The 10,970-nt window shown below is 44.6% G+C and overlaps 3 protein-coding genes across 3 annotated transcripts; all 3 read left to right on the top strand.

Moving 5' to 3' along the window:
* Positions 1-269: 269 nt before the first annotated feature.
* On the top strand, positions 270-3,480 carry LOC117847917 (probable inactive shikimate kinase like 1, chloroplastic). The gene is made up of 9 exons (XM_034729220.2): positions 270-490; positions 602-648; positions 764-818; positions 1,884-2,044; positions 2,161-2,243; positions 2,335-2,452; positions 2,640-2,718; positions 2,833-2,897; positions 3,031-3,480. The coding sequence occupies exons 1-9, from the start codon at positions 343-345 to the stop codon at positions 3,097-3,099; spliced, it is 825 nt and encodes a 274-aa protein (XP_034585111.1). The 5' UTR covers positions 270-342; the 3' UTR covers positions 3,100-3,480.
* A 242-nt stretch (positions 3,481-3,722) lies between these two features.
* Positions 3,723-6,734, top strand: LOC117847919 (uncharacterized). Its single transcript, XM_034729222.2, has 6 exons — positions 3,723-3,983; positions 5,613-5,711; positions 5,795-5,903; positions 6,046-6,117; positions 6,243-6,248; positions 6,371-6,734. Exons 1-6 carry the CDS (start codon positions 3,814-3,816, stop codon positions 6,485-6,487), a joined length of 573 nt encoding a protein of 190 aa, XP_034585113.1. The 5' UTR covers positions 3,723-3,813; the 3' UTR covers positions 6,488-6,734.
* Positions 6,735-7,533: 799 nt separating this feature from the next.
* LOC117847918 (large ribosomal subunit protein uL2) lies at positions 7,534-9,366 on the top strand. Its single transcript, XM_034729221.2, has 2 exons — positions 7,534-8,056; positions 8,817-9,366. Exons 1-2 carry the CDS (start codon positions 7,617-7,619, stop codon positions 9,160-9,162), a joined length of 786 nt encoding a protein of 261 aa, XP_034585112.1. The 5' UTR covers positions 7,534-7,616; the 3' UTR covers positions 9,163-9,366.
* Positions 9,367-10,970: the final 1,604 nt, after the last annotated feature.

The raw sequence follows: 10,970 nt of genomic DNA, 5'->3' as shown, positions 1-10,970 counted from the left end.
TATGCAGATGGGAGAGGTTTTCCCGTGGCAATGATTTGGATTGAATCAAGTTAACGTTGTTAAGTTAGTAACGTTGGATGAGTGCACCTCCACATCTACCAAGACATAAATCCTCCCTCTCCGAAAGATTAGATATAAAATGGTTCAAAGAAAAAGTTCAGAAAACACAGGTCGCTGGAACGTGGGGCCCACGCGGCGGATCATTCTAGCACCGTCCAGGCTCACATCAACGGCGGAGGTTCGTTCTCGGTTCGCCTCGCCTCCTTCGGCTCTGCGCCTTGCGGATAACGGGGGAGGAAAAGACCTGCGAGAAGAGCGAGCGAGACGGACGGGAGAGGCGCCATGGCGATGCGAGCAGCTCCGGCGGCGGCGACAGGCTTCTTTTTTTCTCCCTCCACCGTCTCCCCGAGGCGCTTCTCGTTCGCTACGCCGCCGGCGTCGCTCTCCGCCGGGCGCCGCATCCGTCTGCATCGTCTTCGCGCCTTCCCGAGTACGTTGCTACGACCATCCCTCCGTTTCTTTCTTTTCTTTTCTTTGCTGTTTCGATTTCGCAATGAACAGATACTATCGTCCGACTCCATTTTCCGGGGATCCATTGCAGGTTCCGAGTTGCCTCTGGAGGAGCTCAACCCATCCGTTGATCTACTCGTAGGCACCTTCCCTCCCCCTCTCGCTAGTCTCTACCATCTATTTCCTCTCTGTAATTAGTCGAAATAAATATTCGTCCATCTGCATGGTTTTTTGTGGTTGCATATTGGTGCAGAGGAAAACTGCTGAAGCCGTGGGCGATTTCAGGAAAACGCCAATTTATATCGTCGGTATGCTTCTTCACCTCCTTTTAGGATGGGATTAAAAGGCCTTTATGGTTTTCCACCAACGTCAACCAATCCAAATGCTGGTGACAACAATCAAATTGAGATCTTTTGTTTGCACGAAAATTTTGTAACACAATGAAACCTAATTTGCACCTAAACGATCCAAATGTGACTGTCGAGTTCTTGAATCTCTGATGTTTCTTCAGCAACAAAGATTTGCAGCAATTGATCGCCATTAGAATAGGAACTTTGCTGTTATCGCCTGGCTAAGCCATTCTAGTCCCACCCAGCCTGTAATTTTCTGCCAAAAACTACTTGAGACAAAAAGGCAGATTACTGTGTGGCAAAGGGCTACTTCATCCTGAACATCCTTTGAAGCTTTGAAATTGGATTGGCAACACAACCTTTTGATGGTCGCGTGTTTGTTGTGAGGACTTTGTATTGCAGTAGGAGACAGACAAAACTTGCATTCGTATTCAACCTATAACACCTGGTTCCAAATCAGCCTCCAATCTGTTTTTGTAAATGAGCCAAAAAATTGTGCCTCATAAGCTGATTTTCCGAGTAGTTTCCATTAAAAGATGAACACCAGGCTATCTTCTGCCCTTGATATGATAGAGTCGTGCCTTGGATATGGGACCAAAGGTTAGCAAATTGCAACAGTTGTTGTCGAGATGGCATTCTCTGAAGCCCTTTTGTTTGGTTCCTGTTCTGAAAAGCTGCCGCAACCTTCCAGTTTTTCCTTTAGTTGAAGGTGTAAACTGCAGGTGCAATTTCTTTCAAGAAAACCATATCTTGCTTGCTGCTCTGAAGTTACTGCAATCTTCATGCTCATGCTAGAATCGGTGGCACCACCTAGCCTGACAGCCCATGCAAGCTCTACAATTCCTTGTCCGTGTTATCTTCCGATCCATGTTTTTTTTCCTTCTGAGTTTATTAGAACCATAGCCATAAACATTACCACTCTATGTCAACATTATGGATTAGTTCATTTTGGGGCAAAAACCATACAGACCTGGCCAGTCCAACAAGATGCAGACACTAACTGGATTATTCCTTCATGCATAGGCACGGATTGCACAGCCAAGCGCAATATCGGCAAGCTCCTTGCCAATTCCATAATATACCGCTACCTCTGCAGTGAGGAACTGCTCGAGGATGTTCTTGGGGGCAAGGATGCCCTTAGAGCCTTCAAGGAATCCGATGAGAAGGGATATCTTGAAGTTGAGGTGCTTCCCTTCTTTATTCCTTTCTTTCTGTAATTATTGACTATTTTTGTTGCTCCAAATTTTGCTGCTCCTAAATTGCTTAGCACCAATTTATCATTCTTCTGTCCTGCTGCTAGACTGAAGGGTTAAAGCAGCTCACGTCCATGGGTAGCCTTGTGCTTTGCTGTGGGGATGGTGCCGTCATGAACTCAACTAATCTGTACGTATGGATGTCTCCATAGTCTATTCTGTTTCTCGCGCACGTTAAGTCAGTCTACCAATGCTGATATTTATGTTTAACAAACCTCCAGGGGCTTACTGAGGCATGGTGTCTCCATTTGGATTGATGTACCTCTTGAGATGGCGGCAAACGATATGTTGAAGAGCACGGGAACACAAGCTACTACAGATCCAGACTCTTTTTCACAGGTTACCTCTCTTCTCAATAGCTGGTTGTGCCATGCACTCTGGACATAATAACTGACTGAAACTCTGAAAGTCAAGTATATTCTAGTAACTAGTGTCCTCTTCCTGTGTGAAGATGCTTCCACATCCTCTGGTTAGTTATTAGCATGTTTACCTCTAACTTGGTTTTATTATCTATCTACCCGTGTAGGCGATGAGCAAGCTCCGTCAGCAGCATGATGATCTGAAAGAACGCTATGGAATTTCTGATATCACTGTTTCAGTACAAAGTAAAGATAAATCCTCAAACTGCATTCCTATCTTTTGATTTTTGAGTAAAATTGATGGACGATCAATATTTACAATTAGGTGAACTTTTACTGACATGCCTCAATACCTTTCAGATGTGGCTTCTCAGCTGGGCTACAGCAGCGTTGACTCAGTGACCCTTGAGGACATGGTTCTTGAAGTAAGTCAGCAATACTAGTATATCCATGACACAGGCAGAGTTGCATGTGTCTTTACTTTGGGCAATTAGGCGTAGCACTTCATAACTTTACCCGAATACAGCTGATATTAACACTGTAACATTTTCTCCCCAGATTGTGAGGCAAATCGAGAGACTGATCCGAACAAAAGCGATGATGGAAGCTGCAGGGAAGCCCTTCTAGGCTGATAATGCGCAACACTCCGCTCCAGCATTTACATGTTATCCCCAATTGCCAGAGCTCCTGCAGTTAGATCTTCCAGGAAGCTGATTACCGTTAACCCACGAATCAAGCACAAGCATTTTGAAGTCCGAGGAACAGAAGCGCGCTGTTGTGCTCGAATATGCTTTATTTCGTATTGTAAAATCGATTGCCATTTGATAGCGCATTATGTAAATCTGCCATGGTGCAGCAGGTCTCAGAACGAATTTACTGTCTAATCGAAATGGCAGGTCTACCTGCATATGGCCCAAAGGCTGAAATCTGGAGAATTTTGTCAGGACAATTTTGAGAATCCCTTTACGATGAACATGCTGCCCTGTTAAACAGAGGCTTGTGCAGGAACTTGAGAATTTTCCTGGAACGATTTACGCAGAAATATTCATGTCGTATCATACTCTTTTTTTCCAGGATAATGAGACAGAAAAAAAAAGAACCCGTGCTCTTTTCGGCGGCTGGAGCTGAAAGGCGAAGCCGTTCACGCAGTCACGCGCGCTGACGAGCGCGAGGTCCTGGGTAGTGGGTCCCACGTGCAGCCTCCCGAGCCACGTCACGCGGCCACCGGGCTATTACCAGGCGAGAGGAGAGCGAGCAAGGGGAGACGAGATCCATTCCGCCGCCGCTACGCCTCAGCTGAGAGAGCCCTCGAACCCTACCCAGCGAGGTCGAGCCTCAGCCATGGCGCGGTCCCTCGCGCTCGTCGCCCTCCTCCTCGTCGGCCTCGCCGCCGCCGCGTCCGCTTCCGACGCGCCCTTCGTCGTCGCGCACAAGAAGGTGTCGCTCTCCCGCCCCAAGCCCGGCGTCGAGCGCGTCGCCGTCTCCCTCGACCTCTACAACCATGGATCCGCGTGAGTATCTCCGCTTCCTCCCACCCCGCACCGCTGATTTGGTTTGTTGCTTGTAGTGGTAGTTCCGCTTGCTCACGGGATCTGATCTGATCCGACTCGGTGCGCCTTCCTTTTCTGAGAGATTTGAACGTGCCTTCTCGTGCTTGGATCTGCGTCGTGGGGTGAGGGGTGAGGGAGTCATGCGAGGTTTCCTTCTTAAACCTCAGCGGGGAATTTAGTTTACCATTTTTAGTGTAGGTCTGCTAAATCTAGATGATATATTTGCTTAATTGTGCTTTGGGAACGGCAGCATCTGATAAAATTGCAACCACTGCTTGCTCCTCTTATCGTTGATCCCCCAATTATCCCAAACCTTATGTCCCCATGTTCCTAATTGACTGCTAGATCAAGAGCTTGTTATTTCGCTATTCGCAATTGGGACCTGATGAATCATTCTCCTGCATATGTAGTGCATGCTTATGGTTATCTAGCTAAACAGCTTGTAAGGGGTCGGTATTTCAGTCACTGCATGTAGGATTGTGCTGGTGCTAACATGCATGTAGGTAGGTGATTCACAAAAGGAAACTACTCACAGGGTCCATTCGGAACATTACATCATCTATTTTGTCAATTGCCAAACCTCCATAGGTCAGTCGCGCAGATGGTTGATGGTATTATAGTTTGTTTTGCATGAAAAGAGCTTACTAATCCCCTTGATGTAGAAATGATGCACTGTTTGTTCCTAAGAATCTCATTGGTCTACACTGCCAAAAGGAAATGCACTTTCTATTTTTCTGCAAAACTGTGAGTTAAGTTTGCTTCAGAATTAAGACAATTACACCTTTGCAGTTGAAGCATGCACTCTGTGTTTACTAGTCATTTGTTTGGGACATCACAAATTGTGTTTCTTAACTTATCTAAAGATGTCTTGCTTGTTTTGATCTATTGGTCACATATTTATAGCTTATCTGACTAGATCTACAAGTCAAGCACAATATGGCAGGTTGATTATGTTGGACATTACATCACCTAATAAAATGGCCTGGAAACTTTTACTGCATTTCTATGCGCTGTAGATTTACTCCCTTTGTCCTACAACAACTGTTTGTTGAAGGAATCACCATGTGCTAGTGCTACTGCTTTCTCTTGTACCACAGTTCCAACAATACTTGATGTGCTTAGGTCTGAATTTGGGCATTCACATGCTATTTTACTTGATTCAGAGTCCTTAAATGATGTGCATGGCTCAAATCTGTGATTACTATACCTTTGCTCTATCATTATCAGAGATAGGTTTGGGGAGTTCTACAAGTGCAGCACACCCTTAATTTTTTTTCCCAAAAATCCATTTATTTGAAGTTTTTACAGGGAAATGTAGAAATTAATTAATAAAATTAGACAGGGAGTTTGAATTAATGTTTCCTATTTGGCTTCGTTGCTTTTATAGTAACATGGGTCCTATGTTACAAATTACAATATGGGCTTCTTTGATGTTGAGGATCTAAAATGACACGTCGCTTTTGGGTTGGCTTTGCTGTGCCACTTGCTTGATAATATGTAACTTAGATTCTTTTCTGTTTCATATGATAGCAAGTCAACTACATATATTTTAATAGCATCTGCATGGACTTACTGTAAAATCTCTTGCAGGACTGCCTATGATGTGACCATTAATGATGACTCTTGGCCAACAGAAGCATTTGAGCTTGTCACTGGAGAGAAATCAAAGACATTGGAAAGACTTGACCCGTGAGTACATTTCGTAATGCATATCTCTGCTATAGGTGTATCTATGTAGTGAACAGAAAATGATTCATTTTTTACTCTTTCAGTGGTGCCACTGCTTCACACACATTTGTCCTGGAGACCAAAACACAGGGCAGATTCCAGGGTTCACCAGCTGTTATCACATACCGTGTTCCCACAAAGACTGCTCTTCAGGTTTTGTCTTTTACCTTTTACTTTACATAATTCAGTAGTGTTTCTCATGCTATGCATCTTGTATTATCCCTCTTTATTTTCCTACATTGCAATTGCTTGGCCAATGCTATTTTACTAAATCAATGTTTTGTATATGCTGAAGGAGGCCTACTCAACTCCCATCTTCCCACTGGATATTCTCGCTGAGAGACCTCCGGAGAAGAAGTTTGAATGGGTAAGTAATCATGCCATTGCATTCACATCCTAGTTTATGTTTCTTTTGGATACTGATGTTTGGATACTGTTTCCGGTGCTACTCCCGTGTGTGGAAATCCGAATTTTCTCTCCTGCTATGTTCAGGCTAAGGTATTTTCTTTCTTTCCTTCAGTTACAGTCAATTTTACAAGTCCATCTAAATCAGCTGCTCTCAAGTATGTTTCTAGCATTCGTTTGAGTGGGATGCTAACAAATCGCTATCCATGATACAGAGGCTTGTGATGAAATACGGGTCACTGGTGTCTGTTGTCTCGTTCGTGGGACTGTTTATCTACCTGGTTGCGAGCCCATCGAAGAGCAGCTCGAAAGCAAGCAAGAAGAGACGCTGATCTACTCGTAGGTCGCTGGTGTAGCTGGCCGTTTTGCCAGGAGGAACCCTTGATAGTTTGAGCTGAGCAAAAGCTTTGAAGTTTACATTTACTCACCCCCACCATGAACTGTAACGAAGTGAGCATCAGTTAGCAAAGCGGACCTGTAATTTTGGTTGGTTACTTGTTTATTATACTTCATGTTTCGTTGTTGACAGAGGACCTTGTAACTAGGAAAGTTAATTTTGCTTGAAGGAACATTTTGATATGGTTGCTGTGTGCCTGTGTGGGCTGGAGAGCAAAGTGCTTGGTGGGTATAGAACCGTAGAAGCTTGGCTGACGTACGTCATGTGCGGTTGCAACTACACGGAATTCGGATTTTACATTTTTTTTTCACATTCTACTCTCTAGATCTGCTTCATGGTAAGTCGGTGGCAAGGAGATTAGCATATCGAAATAGTTTCAACAGTGTTGAGGCACTGGAACTGGAGTCTCTAGAGCCGGTGGTCATGTCAGGATTCAGGAAGCTCCTGCTAAAGCGGATGTCTCGATCTAGCATCCACTAACATCCCAATTAAGAGCAGTGTGTTCAAAAAAGAAAAAAAAGAGCATCATTTCTCGAGATCTTCTTAGCTCTGATAAATGCAATTTCCTAAACGACGATCAACCAAAAGAAAATTAAAAAGCAATAATAAGCTGAGAGCTTGAGATATTGGGGAAAATAATCTACTTTGCAGAATAAATAAAAATTTAAAAAATAAGTATAGACGATCAGCTACATCTGGGCCTCAATTTGAGCCTTGCTCATCATCAGGCCAACATAGAGCCCAGTTCATTCCATACCAGCAAACAACACTCACCACAGTTACACTCACGGCGGCCGGCCCATCAGAACCAGCCCACTCCTCACTCCCTTAGCCTCTTTCTCTCTGACACTCTGATCCCACCACCCTCCCAGCCCGATCCGACGGTCCAAAGCCACCCCAGACCCCCATCCAACCGTCCGCCCTAGGGTAAATCCCTCCCCAAAGCCCCCGCCACGCACTATATAAGGCTCCCTCTTCTCGCTGCTCCAACCCTAGCCGCACAGCGCCCATTCTCGCATCCCCCTTCCGCCGCGCCGCCGTCGCCGCCGCCGCCGCCGGAGAAGATGGGTCGCGTGATCCGCGCGCAGCGTAAGGGTGCGGGGTCCGTGTTCAAGTCCCACACCCACCACCGCAAGGGCCCCGCCCGCTTCCGCTCCCTCGACTTCGGCGAGCGCAACGGGTACCTCAAGGGCGTCGTCACCGACGTCATCCACGACCCCGGCCGCGGCGCGCCGCTCGCCAAGGTCACCTTCCGCCACCCCTTCAGGTACAAGCACCAGAAGGAGCTCTTCGTCGCCGCCGAGGGCATTTACACCGGCCAGTTCATCTACTGCGGCCGCCGCGCCACGCTCTCCATCGGCAACGTGCTGCCGCTGCGCGGTATCCCCGAGGGAGCCGTCGTCTGCAACGTCGAGCACCACGTCGGCGACCGCGGCGTCTTCGCCAGGGCCTCCGGGGACTACGCGATCGTCATCAGCCACAACCCCGACAACGGAACCTCCAGGTCCAAATCCCATCAGCTTCTATCTCCATTTTCCTTAAAATCATCATGAGATCTGATGTGCTGCCCCTGCTAGCGATTGTTTAACTAGATCTGATCTGGTGTGTTGTCATGGATTCGTGGTAAAATTTTGCTTCGTAGTGATGTTGCTCTGTTCTCGTCGCTTGTAGTCATATCTTTTAAATTTGTATGCTTGCGATTGATGATATTGTCAAGATGACTTAGTTGTGGATTGCTACTGGAGAGTAGGCATGGTGTTTAATTTATTGTTACATATGGTTGAAAATGAAATTGGCAAGAATCCATCCATTTTAAGCTGGTTCTATCAGTTTAATAGTTAGTATTTTTTAACATCAGTTTTGGTATAATGAGGATTTGGGTTTTTGTTTAACGTGTCTTGTTGGTTCTGTTCTGTTGATTATGAGCCTAACAGTTTGGTTTGCAATGTTGGCAAGTCTTATAAATTGTCATGTTTGTGATTCTTATGTGTTCATAAGTGTTGATGATTTTGTTACTTGTTACCTATTCATGATCATGTAATGTTTGATATATCTTGTAGATGATGATTTGAGTCACAATGTATAGATCTTTGTTGATGTCACTGATCCTAATACATGTGCCTACTTGACAGCCTTTCATTTTGTCATTATTTTGCCCTTGTATTTGTGTTTCTGTGGTGCGTATGTCATTGTCTGTATGCAGCCATGATCTGAGGATAGTCTTTTGCCTGGATGCAGCTACTCATATGTTTATGTTCTTGCAGGATCAAGCTCCCCTCTGGCGCCAAGAAGATTGTCCCCAGCAGCTGCCGTGCCATGATTGGTCAGGTTGCTGGTGGAGGCAGGACTGAGAAGCCCATGCTGAAGGCTGGTAACGCCTACCACAAGTACCGTGTGAAGAGGAACTGCTGGCCTAAGGTGCGTGGTGTGGCCATGAACCCCGTGGAGCATCCCCACGGAGGAGGTAACCACCAGCACATTGGTCACGCCTCCACTGTCCGCCGTGACGCACCCCCCGGCCAGAAGGTTGGTCTCATCGCTGCCAGGAGGACCGGTCGTCTCAGGGGCCAGGCTGCAGCCACTGCTGCCAAGTCCGACAAGGCCACTTAGAGTTACTGTTGTCGTATCTTTGTTTATCTATCTCCGCCGCTAGATGGTTGAAGGACATGTGTTCCAGTATGGATGTGTGGCCTGGTACTATGGTGAACCGTTGTGTCAGTTTTCTTGGTCGCTGTCTGGATTTTACATTATGCCTAAAGAAGTTTTTGCCTGGATATTTCGTGCTAAATGGTATTGGTTTGTTAGGCCATGGAACTTCATTGTGCATGTTCGGATTCTTCCTCTCTTATCAATTTGGTTAATCGTGATTGTAGAATTTTGAGTGCGCTCTGGTGGAGCTCGTTGAAATGAATGAGAAATTAAAACTCCCAACAGATCTAAACAACACATGCTCGATGTTCATCTTAAAAAATACTACTCTCCCTATTATTTTTTCTATGCATCTAAATATATTAAATATATTGTATGTCTATATGTATGATGACATCTATAAACTTAGAAAAGTCATTTAAACTTAGAAAAGTTAAAATGACTTGCAATTTGGAATTATGCATCTATAAACTTGGTAGAAAAGTTAAAATCACCTGCAATTTGGAACGGAGGGAGTATTTGACTAGATCAAGGATGTATTCAGATTATAATCTTTTAGAGCAATCTACGTGTATAATAATATCTATAAACTTAGAAAAGGTAAAATGACTTGCAATTTGGAATTATGCATCTATAAACTTAAAGTTAAAATGACTTGCAATTTGAAAAAGTTAAAATGACCTGCAATTTGGAACGGAGGGAGTATTTGACTAGTGATCAAGGATGTATTCAGATTATAATCTTTTAGAGCAAAGACCCAATTAGCCCAGTTTGTATTGAAATAATTTTTGTGCTTGGAATTCCAGTTCTGGCATCTTCATATCGCCAGCATATTATTCGGTTTACATGCCTATTTCCCAGCTTTAGACCTTCTGTTCAGTTTTTTCAAATTCTGAAGTAGTAATGCCACAATTTCTCTGATTTGCCCCCGCCACTTTCGTGTTTGGATATGAGCAAATACTGAACAACTTAGGGAATGATATTTTCAAGGGAACTTCCCCATGCAGGCATCCTTTGTCCGCATGTAAACCATGATAGAAGTTAGAACTGCGATTACCCACCCACACTGAACCTTAAAAAGACTTCTCCCCTTCAAATAATGCACAACAAACTAGTGCACAAGCCATCCTCTTCTGTAGATCCATTTAGCTACCACGCAGGATTGGTTGCCTTGTATCAAGAAATTAGCCCCGGACCCCATATTGTTTTGGGTGAGCAAGAGCTTTCTATTTGATCATCTAGCATTCCTTCTTGATTTCTTGTCACCCATGTAAAATGAGGGAGCGTGGTTGCCTATCTTAGCTTGCCACGGTTGCGTGTTAATATATAGGCCAATAGCCTAGAAATAGATTACAAGGTTTGGTTTCAATACATCTCGAAGATCAAGTAAACTACCTACCTTATCTATCTTAAACTCTTATCTCAACCGATTATAGATTCTCGGTGAGATATGTTACAAACCGAGATACACCAAGGTAAAACTCTATTTCTAACACCCTCCCTCAATCTAAACTTATCTTCTTCCCTCAATCAGACTTGGAAGTAGGCAATGCTTTGGTGAAACCGTCTGCTACCTGATCTTGCGAAGGAATGAGCCCGACTGTTTTGCTGCCACTCGTTCTCGGATAAAATGGAAATCAATTTCAATGTATTTAGCTTGAGCATGGAAAACAAGGTTAGCTGAAAGATAAGTAGCTCCTAAATTATCACACCATAATTAAGGAACTTGTTGAAGCTGAATACCAAGTTCTACATGCAGTGACTCCATC

Source organism: Setaria viridis, chromosome 3 (assembly GCF_005286985.2).
Source record: "Setaria viridis chromosome 3, Setaria_viridis_v4.0, whole genome shotgun sequence".
Lineage (NCBI taxonomy): Eukaryota > Viridiplantae > Streptophyta > Magnoliopsida > Poales > Poaceae > Setaria > Setaria viridis.
Note: the sequence above shows the minus strand (reverse complement) of the source record. Positions and strands in the feature narration are given on the sequence as shown.

What these genes read in the sequence shown, in the direction of transcription:
- LOC117847918 (XM_034729221.2), top strand. Translation starts at nt 7,617, where the DNA reads ATGGGTCGCGTGATCCGCGCGCAGCGTAAGGGTGCGGGGTCCGTGTTC. An exon ending in CCCGACAACGGAACCTCCAG is followed by an intron (nt 8,057 to 8,816) that starts GTCCAAATCCCA and finishes ATGTTCTTGCAG; the next exon opens with GATCAAGCTCCCCTCTGGCG.
- LOC117847919 (XM_034729222.2), top strand. Translation starts at nt 3,814, where the DNA reads ATGGCGCGGTCCCTCGCGCTCGTCGCCCTCCTCCTCGTCGGCCTCGCC. An exon ending in CTCTACAACCATGGATCCGC is followed by an intron (nt 3,984 to 5,612) that starts GTGAGTATCTCC and finishes AATCTCTTGCAG; the next exon opens with GACTGCCTATGATGTGACCA. An exon ending in ACATTGGAAAGACTTGACCC is followed by an intron (nt 5,712 to 5,794) that starts GTGAGTACATTT and finishes TTACTCTTTCAG; the next exon opens with TGGTGCCACTGCTTCACACA.
- LOC117847917 (XM_034729220.2), top strand. Translation starts at nt 343, where the DNA reads ATGGCGATGCGAGCAGCTCCGGCGGCGGCGACAGGCTTCTTTTTTTCT. An exon ending in TCGTCTTCGCGCCTTCCCGA is followed by an intron (nt 491 to 601) that starts GTACGTTGCTAC and finishes GATCCATTGCAG; the next exon opens with GTTCCGAGTTGCCTCTGGAG. An exon ending in TATCACTGTTTCAGTACAAA is followed by an intron (nt 2,719 to 2,832) that starts GTAAAGATAAAT and finishes AATACCTTTCAG; the next exon opens with ATGTGGCTTCTCAGCTGGGC.